This window comes from Vulpes vulpes, chromosome 3, assembly GCF_048418805.1.
Source record: "Vulpes vulpes isolate BD-2025 chromosome 3, VulVul3, whole genome shotgun sequence".
NCBI lineage: Eukaryota > Metazoa > Chordata > Mammalia > Carnivora > Canidae > Vulpes > Vulpes vulpes.
The window spans coordinates 43,827,148-43,844,171 of record NC_132782.1 but is presented as its reverse complement, the minus strand read 5'-3'; the positions used below and the strand labels follow the sequence as shown (position 1 = coordinate 43,844,171).

Genomic DNA, 17,024 nt, shown 5'->3' with positions numbered 1-17,024 from the left:
TATTAGAACTTTATTATAAAACACTTTACATTTTGTCCCTAATCTCTGTTTTGTTAAAAAGTTAGAAAGTTAGCTCTTAATAAAATAGCATTTGCAAAGGTATATTCTGCCGAGCATGCAAAGTTAAAAAAGAGAATATAAAAATAGCATCAAAGAAAAAAAAGAAAATTGTCCCACCGTACCCTCACTTCCTGTAGCAATAGAATTAATGAATAAGTGAACAAATGGTCCTCATGTAAGAAAAAAAAATGTTTAAAAGTATACAATTTATATCCCCTTATATTTTGGCACATATTTTTCTCCTTTTCTAAAAATTAATATTTTCAAAATATTTATAAAATATGTGTTCTGTAAGCTCTAACCCAGTTATTATATCAGGTACTTGTCTCATTCACATGCAGGGCATTGGTTCCCCCCCCACCCATGGGCCAACAAGAGTCTCTTCTGTGCACACTCTCTCTGTGCGCAGCAGCAACAGCATATCAGTGTGTCATCACAACAGAGGACATAATTTTGCACATGGAAATTTTGCACATGGGTGTAACTAATAGCAATCGTTTTCACTAAAACAAAGTATTAGGTTATATAAAGACATTTGTAACATAAGACTTTATTGGCGTGATGGTTTTTTTTAAATATAGGCACATGTGTATATATTCCATGATTTCTTATCATATATGTCTAAAAAACTACAATGTAACATTTAAAAAAATTACTCATAGTGAATTATTGTATTCTACTCATTAAACACTAAATTTATTTTAAAAATAAATTAGTATCAAAACTAAAAAATTAGCATTTTAAAACTCATTTCATAAATATCTTAGGCTTCATAGAATTTCATTAAATATTAGGACATGTAATTGAAATGTCTTTGTGTGTGTATCATATATACATGGCATAATTTATTTTGAATAAAGGTTTACAAAATATGATTATATATCATATTAATTTATATATTATTTTAAACTTTATATATAAACATTGTTTTTAAAACTATTTGGTCAGTCTAATGAATTAAATTTTAAATATTAAAATATTGAAACCTCTAGTGGGCTAGCTTATGCAAAAAAAAATTGTTTTTCTTCAAACAAGAAATAAAGTTCTTTTGCCTATTATCTACATAACTATTATCTACATCACAGTGATTAATTGTGCCATATTCTACGTATCTTATTGCTAAAAATCAAGCCTCTGCAAGGCTATCCATAAAATGAAGCAAGTGTGCATTATATGCTATACTACATGTGTGCTGTATTCATACACCACACATGACTCAAGCTCAGCTGCTGCTGACCACAGACTTTACTCAGCACGTAACAGATAACAATCTAAGCTAATATCTCACAAACCCAATGTAAAATTCTTTCTGAAATGTACTATCCCCTGTTTTGATAGTTCGATTACCATACGCACAGTCTGTCTAAAGCTCAGCCTAGCACTGTAATTATGACTTAGTATGACAGACTGTAAATTTTGTGTGCTTTTCTGAAATGCATATTTCTTAATAGCAATTTGGGAAATGTTAGACACTGTAAATTATTTACTTGTGTAAAACCATACCTACTCTCATTTCACATTTTTGGATCCTAATTAAAGAAAGTTTTTGATAGTAATTCTCCTTTAACATTATTTTAGCAAATGGGAATTGTATATCAGAGATATATCAATTAAACAAGTTTTAAATTTAGGTATAGTCCTTAAATCTTATGCCAATAAAAATAATTTATTTTTCTGCAATAACCATAGGAATTATATATTCCAACATTCACAGATCACGTAAAAAACTTATAAAGAAGAAATACAGTGTTATATTTTAGAAGCAGGCTCAAGATAAGCCCTGGATTTCTTTTTTTTTTTTTTTAGGATTTTTTTTTTAATTTTATTTTATTTTTTATTTTTTTTAATTAATTTTTATTGGTGTTCAATTTACCAACATACAAAAAAACACCCAGTGCTCATCCCGTCAAGTGTCCACCTCAGTGCCCGTCACCCATTCCCCTCCAACACCCGCCCTCCTCCCCCTCCACCACCCCTAGTTCGTTTCCCCGAGTTAGGAGTCTTTATGTTCTGTCTCCCTTCCCGATATTTCCCAACATTTCTTCTCCCTTCCTTTATATTCCCTTTCACTATTATTCATATTCCCCAAATGAGTGTAAGCCCTGGATTTCTTAACTCTCTAACCCATCTTGGATTTAGGTACATGAAGACATTATTTAATAGGTAAGGAGGAGTTGCTTAGAAGATATAAGACTCCAGACTATATTTCAAAATCTGTCTTTCTATGCCTGAGCATCAGAGCCAATTCTCCTGGAGTTTACCTACTGTGCAGCAAATTAACAGCAAATTTCATTAGCCCTCCTTATAACTCACTTGCCTCTAGGATTTTTATCAACAAGGTATATGACCTGTACATCTGTTGCCTATCCTCAGCCTTGAATATAAGATACTTCCCTCTGCTTTATCTCACCAAAGTAGGTCATGAATAAGCAAAGATTTAATATGCACTATTTCAAAGAAATCCAACTCCTGAACTCAGCTTCCTAGAAGCAACAAAAATTTGATATCAGAAATATAGACATTTATTATATACATAGTTTTCATGGTATTGGAAAAATAAAAACCACCTACTCATACCCAAAAAATGGTAAGATTTAAAAATATATTTAGCTAAGAAGCTGCAGATATCTTAAATAAAATTAGACATGTGAGACGAAAGAAAATTATGGTAGAAAATAACTTTATAAATATATGTAAAACATACCTCTTGATACTGTTGAACTACCTGTTCTGGTGTATCTCCTAGAAAGATGTAAAAGTCCAGAATTCCACCAGTAACTCTGTAAGTTACTACTGGAGTAGGCTGGATGAAAATTTCTACAAATAAAATTGGAGAAGCATACATAATTAGTAAAAATAAACACAGTGGTAAAATAATTGCAGTGCTTCGTATCAACCACATATTTTTACACTGTTTTAAATGATTAAGGTAAAATAAGATACTGAAAATAGGCAGAATATAGGAGAATAATAGAATGCTACCATATATGAGGTTTATGATAGGATATCCCAGATGTTTCTTTTTACAGATGTTGGCAGAGTCTCCCCCTGGAAACTGCATAGCAAAGGATCAGTCCTTTTACAATAAATATATTGTTTTCTAAAATTGGATTTCAATTAGTTATTTTATTTATTTTTTTAAGATTTTATTTATTTATTCATGAGAGACAACAGAGAGAGGCAGAGACATAGGCAGAGGGAGAAGCAAGCTCCTTGTGGGGAGCCCAATGTGGGACAAGATCCCAGAACCCCAGGATCATGACCTGAGCTGAAGGCAGATGCTCAACCACTGAACCACCCAGGCGTCCCTCAGTTATTTTGGTTGAAGATTCTCTAAAAGATTATATTACCTATCACATGCTAATATCTAAGAATAAAAGTTTTTATTTTTTCTGATTGTAGACAATATGCCTGGATAACCATAAAATATACTGTTCTTGCTGGGACATTGTTCAATTTTGTAGCTTTTTATTATCACTGATTCATCTGCTAAACATTAGTGTTGCACTCACAACATTTAAAAACATTCTATATTAATTGAATTATAATAAGCTAGAAAATTAATCTTCCTTTTTTCTCTTTTCTCTCCCCATATGGACCTTTCTCTTTTATGGTTATAGTGGTACATTAACTTATCTTAACAAGTGAGGCTGTGGAAATAGGAATATTCTTTTTCATGAATGTGTTCATTGTTTCTCTGAAGGGACAAGAAAGTCCTGAAGGGACAAGAATATCATAACATGGTGCACTCTCCCGAAAATAGAAACAGTGATAAGCAAAATTCCATTGTCATACTACAAAACCTGCTTGTAATAATTTCACATAATAAATCATTACCAATAGAGTGTATTCTGACATACAATACCTATGATTGGAATAAGAGAGGGTTCTAAAATTGAAGTTAAACCTCATTGAAATATATTATCAGAAAAATTGCTCTTACCCATTGCATTGCTGTTCATTAAGAAAACACCAAATGATTTTCCAGTCTCGTCTTCAATACACATGAAGAATGTATGATGGCCATATAAATTATTATTATTCTGTATGGCAAAAATTTGAAAAATAATTTTTAAAGTATACTTAAACAATAAAATTATATATTTAAAATGGCCTATATTGGGGCACCTGGGTGGCTTAGTCAGTTAAGCGTCTGCTTTTGTCTCAGGTCCTAAGATCGAGCTCCATGTCATGCTCCCTGCTCAGTGGGGAGCCTGCTTCTCCCTCTCCTTCTGCCCTGTTTGTGCTTTCTCTCTTTCTCTTTCAAATAAATAATCCTTAAATAAATAAATAAATCCTTAAATAAATATAAATAAATAAATAAATAAAATAGCCTTTATTCCAATTTGTTTCTGTAATTTACTCTTCATATCTCTATACTAATTTCCTCTACTGTACATAACCATATGAAACACTGTAGCAAAAAAATTAACTCATTTTAATTATTAATATGTTTATACATAAAACATATAACAAACTATTCTTTAAGAATACTTTATGTTTTATTATGATTGAGTTTTAATAAGCTATTAATGATAAGAAAATCACATATTTATTCATTATGCCCTATGTTTGCCCAAGGCACTTCAGGGAATTCCAAGGTAATGTCTATTCTCATAAAACTTCTGCAGTTCATTTGCTAAGAGCTAATGAGTATGTGAAATGGTTGAGACCAACTGGAAATACACTTGAAAAGTAAAGGAAAAAAAGAATTTTTAGCTGGAAATGGAAGTTCAAAGGAAAGAATGTATGGAGTATAGCTAAGGAGTTCTCAGCCTGGTGTTTATTAAGTGTTCATTACAGATAGTGATGCTATAAAAATAATTGTTAGAATTATTATTAGCAGTTTATTAATAATAGTTCTCTACCAAATGAAGATCTTTAAAGCAACAATCCACTTATTAATTTGAGGGAATGAAACAGTTAACACTAGCATTTTTTAAAAAATCACTAAGAATTGACTCAAAGCAATCATGAATCAATAAAAAATATTTTTTTTAATGATATGGTCTTTGTCCTGAAGAATCTCATATTTTAGAAGTACAGATACATATAAATACATATACTAACCTGTGGTGACTGTCATACTAAAATATGAATAAAGGGTTAGAAAATAAAGACTAATTACGCATAGGGAATTTGGGAGGAGTTCTTAGGAGTTTGAACTTCAAATTAGCTCTCAGTGACTTATTGTACAAATGATAACCTCAAGTTTCAGTGTTTACAAAAGGAACCAATCCCCAGATATATAAACGTATGGAAGATTATCATATGTTTTGGAAGAGGAAGAAGCAGGTGTAGATATACAACTTGATGTCCAATAAATAAGCAGACACCATATAATGCAAAGTGATATAGAATACAGTATTCAGAATTATTCTAGTGCAATGACTAGTCATGGATAGATTTTTGTTTTGTTTTTCCTTTTGTTTTTTTAAGTAGGCTCCATCCCTTTAGCATAGAGTCCAATATGGGGCTTGAACTCACAGCTGTGAGATCAAAATCGAAGCTGAGATCAAGAGTCAGATGCTCAACAGCTCAGATGCCCCGCGATGGATACGTTTAAGCATAAGGACTGAAAAGACAATGACAAAATATAAAAATCAAAATCAAAGAAAATATTCATAAACTAGCTATATCTATTTAAGTATTCATAAAATCTGTTGGTTACTTTTTGAGTTAATTTAGGACTTTACTATAAATCCTCACCCCTAAAGTAAACAAGCTTCTGGATTAAGTATCACTGACATCAGTAAAGGATGGTTTCAAATAGACTAAAATTATCAACTGCTCCAATATATTTTATTTATTAAAAAATAAAAGATAGTTCCTTACATCACCAGGAAGTTGATCCCGGGTAAAAATTGGCCATGTTTTCCAGTTTATATCATGACGAAATCTCTTATGAATATGTTCCCCAAGACCATACATATATTCACTAGGAAGTTTGGTTGAGATCTGTAAATACTGGTCAGAGTAAACTAGGGGACCAATGCTGGTATCAAACCTGTACAATAAAATAAGTAAATAAATTATTTAGAAACATACAAATCTTCTACCAAATAAGGGTCTATGTTATCATCCAGAATATTTCATTTTAAATATCATTTCTTGGACTATATGAATTGCATCATAAACAGAATTTGTTAATTCCATCAACACAATTTGCTTCATCACCACCAATATGATTTTTCATACACATCCTTTCTTTTAACTTTTATAACAATCCTAAAGCATAACTACCATTGTTTTTAAAGATTTTCTTTATTTATTCATGAGAAACACAGAGAGAGAGGCAGGGACACAGGCAGAGCGAGAAGCAGGCTCCATGCAGGAAGCCGATGTGGAACTTGATCCCAGGGCTCCAGGATCATGCCCTGAGCCAAAGGCAGATGCTCAACCGCTGAGCCACCCAGGCATCCCCATAACTACCATTATCAATTCCATTTTACAAATAATACAAATTGGGAAAATTAATTTATGTTTTCTAAGGAGACAAATTGGGAAGCAGCAGAGCCAGATTTCAAACCCAGTTCTGCCTTGCTCCAAACACAGTTTTAAAATACAGTCGCATACTGGCTTTCATACCTCTAGCATACGTATTAGGATTAATGAAATTCAAAATAATTTTTCCAAAATGAAAAAGACTGTATGGTTGAGGCATATCAAATATATACTACAAGAAATGTTATATAGTATTTAATACTTTTGTGATTTAACATAATGTCAATTGCAAATTATTAAAATATATTTAAGAAAAGTAATTGCTAAGATTTGATCTTGACACCTGCTTAATTAACCTTCTTAGAGACATGAGACCATTTATCTTGAAAATCACTAAAACCCTTGCTACAAATATCCCTCAAAATACATTCATAATGAAGGCATTTGAGCAATATTTAATTTAGTTATTATATATGCTTTCATATACATTTCCTATATGCATATATAAATTCTTTTAATATTACTATGGGAATTAGCCCTTTTCTGAATAGTAGCTATTTGATCCTACTAACTGGCAACAAAATATGATAAGCAATAGGGAAAGGACACAATAAGAATTCTAGCCATGTAAAAATATAGGCAAAGCTAAAATTCTATCAGTGATGCTCTTTACCTTCACCTTTGGTTGGCTCCAATTTGTATATTTTCATTCACCTTCTCATACCTTTCATCCACAGGAAATAAAACTCTTTTTCCATTATTCTTTACAAGGATGTACCCTCACCCTCTCTGGGGAGGAAATTATTTTTTTCAAGAAATGCCTTAAAATTAAAACTTTCCTAATTCTATGATAATAGAATAAAATTGACCAGTTATTTAACCTTGTAGAAATGTAAAATAAGATACTTACAAAATTCTCCCATTGCTTTTTCTAATGACTTTGATGCTGAATGGATTATTCATAACCTGTACATCATACAATGTATTAGAAGCTGCAGTTCCAGTAAATTCTTTTACAAACTGGTGAGGGACTTCATATCTTTTGTTATTTGGATCAGTAATCTGCAAATATTTAAACAAATTAGCATTATTTGATTCAAAACCATTATTTCACTTTTCAATTCTGAATTATCAAATGCAAGTTTTGAATGGAAAATACTAAATATAATAATTTAATAGAGGAGCTATTAATCTAGTCAAACTTAATATTGTTGAATGGTTATGCACAGAATTGTATAAATTATTAAGGAATATAGAATTGGTTATAAAAGTATTGTATATAATATAAAGATTAGTATTGACTGATTTAAAATATACAGAAATTAATGATAGTATTACCAAATATTTATTTTTGAATACATGTTTTTGTGAATATAAAAATTGTTATTGCTTTTCAGTGTTCATCCCCTTAGAAATCCCATGAAGATTTTAAATTTGCTTTAAAAAATCCCTCTTAATTCTTGTGAAATTGCTTTAAAAAGTAATATACAAGAGGTACGGTGTTGTTTTCACATTCAAATCCAAAAGACCATGCAAGTAAACAACTTGCTTTAAAAATAGCAAGAATTACTTTATTTAAAACCATGAATAAAAGTGATACCAGTAAAAAAGAACTGATAAGTATAAGGCCCATTTATAGAGCACAATTAATGTTTCTTAAATTGTAAACTAATTCTTCATCCTAGTCTGGGTTGAAATAATAAAAATTACTAAAGTTTATTGAGTATCTATTCTTATCAAGACACTGTATCCAATATTTTACCCTGACTATAGTATGAAATTCTAACTGCTGGAGAAACTAATGTTACAGTTCAGTACACAGGTTCAAGTAAGTGGCATAACTAGCCCAATTAGTCCTTTGCTTTGGAATAAATAGTTCTTAAGAGGGAAAAATGTCTTGGTAAGATGAAGGGTATGATCATAACTGCTTTAAAAATTAACTTCTCTTTATAAATAAAAAAACAAACCTTAAACCGGAAACGATTGGCTGTTTGGTTTTGAGTTGTGAAGAGAACATGAGTAATGTCATTTCCAAACAATGTGGGTGAAGATATCCTGTTTAATGTGGCTTCAAGTCCTTAAAGGAAGAAAAAAGTTGTCATGACTGATGATTTTATTTATAAAGATTAGAAAATATTAAATATTTTATAATAATATTTCCTTTATCACAAAAAATGACTTATTTTGTTATTTGGAAAATATAATTATGCAAAAAAATAAATCCTTGACATAAACAATTTAAACATTCTTATGTACAAACTTTCCATTTGATTCTTTTTAAGATATTTGTCCAAAGAAAAAATTTATTTTTTTATTTTTTTTTTCCAAAGAAAAATTTTAAACATATTTTTTGTTTTCCACTTAAAATATATTCTTTTGGATCACTAATAACAGAACATTTCTCACCAGTACTTGTTGCTGTCAATTGTCCAACATTATAACCATGGTTATCTACGAAGAAGCACCAAGGAATAATAGAGTTATTCCATGGCTTCCAGCAGCAACCTCGCATTGCACAAACTGCCTGATAAAACATTTATAAAAGGAACCATAGGTTAGTACTCTTATCATGTGCAGGCTCTATTTTTCTAAAACATTCACTCCAATGTTTGAATTAAATGTTTGAAAAACAAGCTTATTTCTTCAAGAATATGTTAAAGCATCATCTATTTTCTTGTTCCTTTCACTTGGGAGAAATAAAACTTGAATTAATTTACACCCTACCAGGAATTGATGCTCTTAGTTGTGATTTATAAAATCAACATATTAATACACATTATTACAAACCTATGGGGTTTTTTTGCTATTAAGTTTTTTTAAGATTTTATTTATTTTAGTCATTTGACAGAGAAAGAAAGCACACAAGCAGGGGCAGCAGCAGACAGACGGAGAGGGAGAAGCAGGTGCCTCACTGAGCCGGGATGCTGACACATGGCTCGATTCCAGGACCCTGGGATCATGATCTGAGCCAAAAGAAAACGCTTAAATGACTGAGTTACCCAGGTACCCCAACTTTTAATTTTTTTATTTGAATAAAGCAATCTACAGGGTCAATACAATCCGTATCAAAATACCAGCATTTTTCACAGAATCAGAACAAATAATACTAAAATTTGTATGGAACCAGAAAAGATCCCATGTAGCCAAAGTAATCTTAAGAACTAAAAACAAAGCTGAAGGTATCACAATCCCAGATCTCAAGTTATACTACTGAGACCATATTTTTTAAAAAAATGTCCTGCCCTGGGTGCCTAGGTGGCTTAGCTGGTTAAGCATCCGACTCTTGATCTTGGCTCAGGTTGTGATCTCTGGGTCACAGGTTTGGGCTCCATGCTCAGCACACAGAGTCTGCTTGTCCCTCTCCCTCTGCTCCTCTATCTTTTTTTTTCCTCTCTCTCAAATAAATAAAATCTTTTTTAAAAAAATTAAAATAAAAAAGTAAAAGTTCCTGCCCTATGAGGAATTATAATCTATTCTGTTGTCATGTAGTCAACCCAGAAATATTGAAATATTTTTTGTGTATCAATTATGTAACAAGCTACAAGTGAATTTTGGCTGCCCTGAATTCAAGCCTACAGAAAATGCTTAAGACAGTTAGTTCCAGCCACTTATTAGTGCAGTACTTAAGTAAACTAGTTAAACTAATTTATGGGCCAGGTGTCTCAACTAGTTGAAGACCTTATATCCAATGGATAATATAAAACACTGAACTCTTGAGTAGTATTGTGATCTGTATGGAAAGATTATGTGAAGTGGAAAAAGTTCTAAATGCTTATATACCAAAAGTGGTAATGCTGTGTGCTAACATTGGTATAATTAAAAATCTACTTAATATTTAAATTTAATAGTTTGAAACACTTTCATATGAGCATCTATGGTATTTTTTTTTTTTTTGGTTATTGACCTTGAAAAAAAGTTTAAAGCCTACATTTTTAGTAGCTGACATGTTAACTTCTCTCCTACTACAACACAAAATTAAAATGGCTTCAGATACACATATGCATGCAAATGGTAAGTACAACTGGTTCTGATATTTTAGAGGGTCATTACCTATCAGAATATAAAATATGTGTGACTTCTATCAGGCAATTTTCCCTTTACAGTAGTCTTTCTAAAAGACTTTTTAAAAAGGTTGGTACAAACAAAAAGGCATAATTAGATGTAGATACACTGACTTGGGAATGTGTAAGATTCTAAGAAAAAAATAAATAAGCAAATTACAATCACATTTTGCTAAAATAGAAAATATACATTAAAATGGAATTAGATGAAGTTCTTCCAAACATACTGTATTGGGTTACTAGGTATTGTAACAGCCATAAACAGGATTGTCTGAATCAACAGAAATGTATTTTCTCACAGTTCTGGAGTCTAGAAGTCCTGCTTCAAGGTGGTGGCAGAACCATGCTCCCTCTGAGGCTCTAGGGAAGACTGCTTCCTTGCCTGTTCCTAGGTTCTGATAGCTCCTGGTAATCTATAATTTCTTGATTTGAAGATGCCTTACTCCAATCTCTACTTCCATCTTTACTCTGCCTTCTTCCCTGTAGTTCTCTGTATGTCATCCCCTTTCCTTATAAGGACACCAGCTATGGGATTTAGGGCCCATCCCACTCCAGCATAACCTCATTTAACATTTAATTACATCTGCAAATATTCCTATTTCCAAATAAAGTCATATTTTAAGGCTCCAAGTAGACATGAATTTTTGGAGAACATCCCTCATACCACTACATATACACACCAAAATATTAATTTAAAAATGTATATCCTCATTGTTGCTTTTAAAATGAATAATTTTGGTTTATTTGGGGGTATTTTTGTATATTTTTTATTAGAGTTTGATTTGCCAACATATAGCATAACACCCAGTAAATTTTGGTTTATTTTTTATAGATTTCGATATTGGTTATTTACGGTTAGTCATTTTGCCTAGATTTCAAGATTTCAGGTATTTTCCCCTCTTATTTTAATTCCTAATTTTTTTAAGTTTTTATTTAAATTCCACTTAGTTCAGATACAGTGTTATATAAGTTTCAGGTGTACAATATAGTTGATTCAACACTTCCTTATAATACCCAGTGTTCATCACAAGCACCCTCCTTAATCCTCACGATCCTTTTCACCGCCCCCCGCCCCGCATCCACCTCCCCTCTGGTAACCATCAGTAAGTTCTCTATAGCTAATACTCTGTTTCTTGATTTTCCCCCTCTCTCTTTTTTTTTCACCTTTGCTCAGTAGTCAAATATTAAAGCTTTCTCCACAGCTTTCTCCACAGTGTATCTACATCTAATTATGCCTTTTCTAATTATTCCACATATGAGTGAATTCAATTTTCTTCTTAATTTGAAAAAACAAAAAAAGTAAAACACATCAATAGGCATAAACTTTGGTAGGTAAAAATACAATACACTTGTTATGTTCTTATCTTTATTATATGTGTGTGAGTATGCATATAGAAATATATGTAACAATATTTATATTACGGTATACAGATGGACTGTATTATGGACTGAATTGAGTCCCCCCACAATTCATAATTAGGAAGCCCTAATCCCCTAACCCCAAAGTGACTGTATTTGGTGATAGGGCATTTCAGAAGGTAATAAAGGTTAAATGAAGTCATAGACTGGTGTACAAATCTGATAGGACTGGTGCTCTGATAAAAAGAAGAGACTCCAGAGCATGGTCACATATATATTGTCTCTCTCTCTTTCTGTGCATGGAAAGACCTGTGCATTGGAAAGACCATGTGGAGACACAAGAATGCAGCTGTCTACAAGCCAGAAAGAAAAGTCTCACTAGAAACAAACCCTGATGGCATCTTGATTTCTAGCCTCCAGAACAGTGAGAAAATAAAGGTCTGTTTTTAAGCCACCTAGCTTAACATTTTATTACAGAAGTCCAGGCTGACTTATGCACTCTGGGTAGAATTATAGCTGCTCTTAAATTAAGTTCACCTTCTTTTCTTAAATGACAAATTACATTAGCTGAAATTTGCTAAATTCATAAATTTAACTTGTTTCACATTGAAAACACTCTTTAGCAACCAAACAGACTGACATTAAAAACAGCAGGCATCAAAACCTTAAACCTTTGGCTTTGAAATGTTGTTTCCCTTTAAGATCTTAGCAGCCAATATTGTTCCTAATAGAATTCCATGTTAAGCTTCAACTGTTTCCTAAGGAGAATATGCCTGAAGAGAATATCTGGACAATTATCTTAGCATGTCACATTAAACACTATTTATCTAGCTCTTTTATCAGTTACAAAGACCCACTATTCCTAATGTTGTCCTAAGAAAAATCTCATCTATGTGCAACTTTTCACTGCAAATTAATCAGAAAATTATGTGTTAATTATGAGGTTGCAATGGTAGGATAAGGCTAATAGAAATTTTACTGTTAATTTAATTATTTTTGTGATGGAGGGAGAGAGGTGAGATTTAGATATGTTTATTATAGATTTAACATATATTATAGATATGCATGTTACATGTATATAATAATATGCTATAGATGTACATATTATAATATGTATATAACATATAATATTTAAAAGCACTGATTAATATATATTTACATTAGTATATATCATAATATATTATTGATTACATACAATACATAGATACTGCAAAATGTGAATGCACACATATTCACACACACACTCTCATTGACCTTTATTCCCACATATATTATGAAGACCACGGAAGAGTCAACTTAGGGTTACATGAACCCATTAAGTTACCCTTAATTTTCTCCATTTGAGCTTCTTCTCCCAAACTACCAAATAATAATAAAAAACTAATAATAATTTTCCAAAATATCAGTATTATTTCATTTTCCAGACACTTCTTAGTACCATCATTACAAATACTTTTATGGAGTATTCATATTGTCTCTCAAACATTCTATATGGTCAAAGGCTATACTTTTTTAAAGTGTAGATTTGCAAGGATAGAATTTCATAAAGGTTTTTAAAATTAACAATAGCTTATTAAGCATGGAAAAATATTAACTTGTTAACTTAAAGTGATTAGAAGTACAGAAAAGCAAGCTCATCAACTTCAATTATCTCTCATCTCTTTATATGGAGCAGTAATAAAAAGATAAATGAAGCCTAATGATGACTAGAGCTTTTAAAAATATGGAATTGATCCAATATTGAGCAATTATCTTAATATAATTACTATTATATATATATTCATAAAAAATTAAAGTCTTTTGTTGCAGACCTGTGTTGGAAATTGTTCTGGAATGCAGTTTATTCTCTCATTGATAGGATCATTTAGCTCGCTTGGACATTTTCCTGAACTAGGATACACAGTGGTTGTACGAGTGGTAGGTGGAGTTGAAGTAGAATTACTAATTGCTAGGAAAGAGAGAGAGATCAATAAAATAAACCATGGCATTTTTTCAGATTATTTGGGTAATAAATACCTTACATTGAAAGAATACATTAATTTATATATAAGAAAAATAAATTTTACACTAATTAAATCCCCACAAATTCAAGTCCTAATTACCAAAAGAAGATACTGAAACAATATTTAAAATTTGACTGTGCAGAGCCCTATTGACTATTTCTGCAGAAAAACAAAATATTATCACAGAAAGTCTTGAGGTAGATTCAAAAGGAAGCAAAATGTTCATTTTACCACATTTATGAAATATGTGTTTTATAGATCAAGAAAGAAGAAGGAGAAATATGGATGGGAAAAGGATATAGAAAAGGAGGTAAGAATTAGAGCAAAAAAGGGAGAAATAGGAAGAAAACAATACCTTGAAGTAAATAGTAAAGAAAGCAGGGAACTATAAGGAAAAATAAATCCCAATTCTATATAATAAGAACTTGCCAGCAATAAGATATAGTAAAGATAAAATGATCACGCCACAATGTAGTGAGCTTTCAGTTAACTAGGAGAAGGTAAAACAAATGCCTAATAGCAGTAGAAAACTAAGTTAGACTAGAAGATAATCAGAACATCTTTTCTAAGAGAGAATGATGGGAAAAAAGAGATTAGTTGGATCAGAGTAGTAAGCATTTACTCTGAATTAGGATAGAAATATTCAGAAAAAATGATAAACACTTCAAGCTTTGTTTTACCTTCCTTTTACCTGTTTTTGTTATACATCATCTGTTTCTTTTGAAACAAAAATGAGACTAAAATAAAGAGGATGTTCCCCCCCCAGATTCTCCACCCCTCCTCCTACTTTTGCAAGTATCTGAAAGCCAAACCAAAAAATTACAACAGTTCTTCATTGAAATAACTATAATGGATAGAAAAATTTGGAATAATTATGTAACTTACTTGAGATCTTTCTTCACATGTTTCATCTCATGCAGATTTACTTTTAAAAATCCGTAACTATTAAGGGGTAAATTTTTTTTAACTTCACTATAATGTGTAAGTATCTTTAACATTAGTTACCTTCAACAGCAGGTGTCTTAGTTGCTAAAACAGCAATTAGGGCAATAGCTATTATAGTAACTATAACAAAAAGGACAATCAGAGTGATTTCTAATCCAGTAAATTTCTTCTTTGCCATCTAAAGAAAAAAAGGAAATTATATATTTAATAAATATGTATTTATATATTTTTTAAGATTTTATATATGTATTCATGAGAGATACAGAGAAAGGCAGAGACACAGGTAGAGGGAGAAGTAGGCTCCTTGTGGGGAGCTCAATGTGGGATTCGATCCCAGGACCCCGAGATCATGACCTGAGCTGAAGGCAGATGCTCAACCACTGAGCCACCCAGGTGCCCCAAGTGCATACTATTTAATCTTTCTTTAATCCTTCCACTTTTGCTCTTCTAGGTTGGTCCCAATTTATGCATGGTCTTGATGCGTCCTTCCCTATTACTCTTAGAAGCAGAGTTAATCTATCTTTTTCCATCTTACCATACCACATAACAAATCTATTGCCTTTATTAATGTATATGTTAATTTCCTTAATTGGATTGTTTTGTTTTGTTTTTAATTTTTAAATTTTTTTGTTATATTCTTTAAAAAAAAAGATTTATTTATTTATTTATTTCAGAGAGAGAAAGTGGGAGGGAGGATTAGAGGGAGAGGGAAAGACTTAAGCAGAATCCACACTGAGCTCAGAGCCTCACACAGGGCTTGATGTCACAACCCTAAGATCAGAGCCTGAGCCAAAACCAAGAGTCTGACACTTAAATGACTGTGCCACCCCATCACTCCAGTATTATTATATTCTTAATAACAATAATCATGGAAGTAGTTCAGAGCCTGACATCAAGTAAGCATTAGCATTCAATTTTAGCGTATGGTTTCCTATTACACATATGAAAGTTCTTTATTGAATCTGTAATCTTCAAAGACACAAGTGTAAATTAGGCTTACAAGGGGATATATGAAGCTGTTAAGAAAATGAAACTGAATTGCTCAATGTTCTCTGAGAAAAGACACAGTTGAATTTAATGTTTAACTTTAAATAAGTTTATCTCACTGAAAGTTTTATCTTACTTTGGTATCAAGAAGTCAATAAGAATTGTGCCTTTCTATTGTTAAGAAAAGTCTAAAAACAAAAATGCATCTTGTTTCAAAGGAAACCTTTTATCTAGAAGAATCACAACAAAATTATTGTATTAAAATTAAATTACTCATGTGAGTACTCATATACAATCAGTACTAAAATTGTTCATATGCTACTCTCATATCTTTAAGAAAAACTAAAAATATTTTGTCCTGTTTTAGTATAAGGACTATATATTTAAAATGACAAATGAAAATATATTATGCTTTCTATTTTAATCAATCACCTATAAACAGGAGTATTGCTAACACGTAATAAGGGGAAAAATTACTTGGAAACATGAGAGAAACAAAGAAATATGATTTGCAAACTTACCTTATTTCATAGCCTGTTCTGTTTGCTAAGTTGTACCAGAGTTGAGTAAGACTGCCAAAGTAATGATCAAGGAAACTGCTCAGCTATATATTAAGCTACTCATAAAGTTTTATTGCATCTTCACTGGCCTATCAGTATTTAATAAACTTCTGTTCAACGTGCATTGGAAAAACATGTAACCCTGAAAATAGCTGCATAAATATTTCTGTCTAGAAACATAAGTCAATTAATAATTAAGCCCTCAGATAGTCTTTGATTTCTGGAAGCTATTAACTAGTCCAAAAGTATAAAAGTATTTATTTATATTTTTTCAAAAGTTTATGTCTTTCATTATTTATATAGTTTGAAAATTATTTCACCAAATTATGTGAAATTTAAACTATCACTAAAAAGTAGAAACACTGGTAAAGTAGGATCTGAAAAACATTTGCCAGAACAATCAGAAGATAATATTTAATAGAAGATATATAACATAGTTATAAAATAGAAGATAATATAAAAAGTAATGCTAAAATAAAAGCTCTCTCTTGTGTCTCACTATTAATGTTAAGTTTGACGGGCTGAACAGATCCATTAGAATACAATGTAAAAGTAGAGTTATATAAATAAGTAATCCAGAAATAAAAATTTTATTTATATATTTT

At 31.3% G+C, this 17,024-nt stretch overlaps 1 protein-coding gene across 1 annotated transcript in view; it reads right to left on the bottom strand.

The window, feature by feature from the left end:
• SI (sucrase-isomaltase) overlaps window positions 1-16,573 on the bottom strand; it is a 91,209-nt gene extending 74,636 nt beyond the window's left edge. The window contains exons 1-9 of the mRNA XM_072752316.1: window positions 16,381-16,573; window positions 14,933-15,050; window positions 13,736-13,872; window positions 8,911-9,028; window positions 8,472-8,581; window positions 7,415-7,566; window positions 5,896-6,067; window positions 4,004-4,103; window positions 2,765-2,877 (exon numbers count right to left, since the gene is read on the bottom strand). Of these exons, the coding sequence (XP_072608417.1) occupies window positions 2,765-2,877; window positions 4,004-4,103; window positions 5,896-6,067; window positions 7,415-7,566; window positions 8,472-8,581; window positions 8,911-9,028; window positions 13,736-13,872; window positions 14,933-15,050 (1,020 nt within the window). The 5' untranslated portion in view covers window positions 16,381-16,573. The remainder of the gene's footprint in view (window positions 1-2,764; window positions 2,878-4,003; window positions 4,104-5,895; window positions 6,068-7,414; window positions 7,567-8,471; window positions 8,582-8,910; window positions 9,029-13,735; window positions 13,873-14,932; window positions 15,051-16,380) is intronic.
• Window positions 16,574-17,024: the final 451 nt, after the last annotated feature.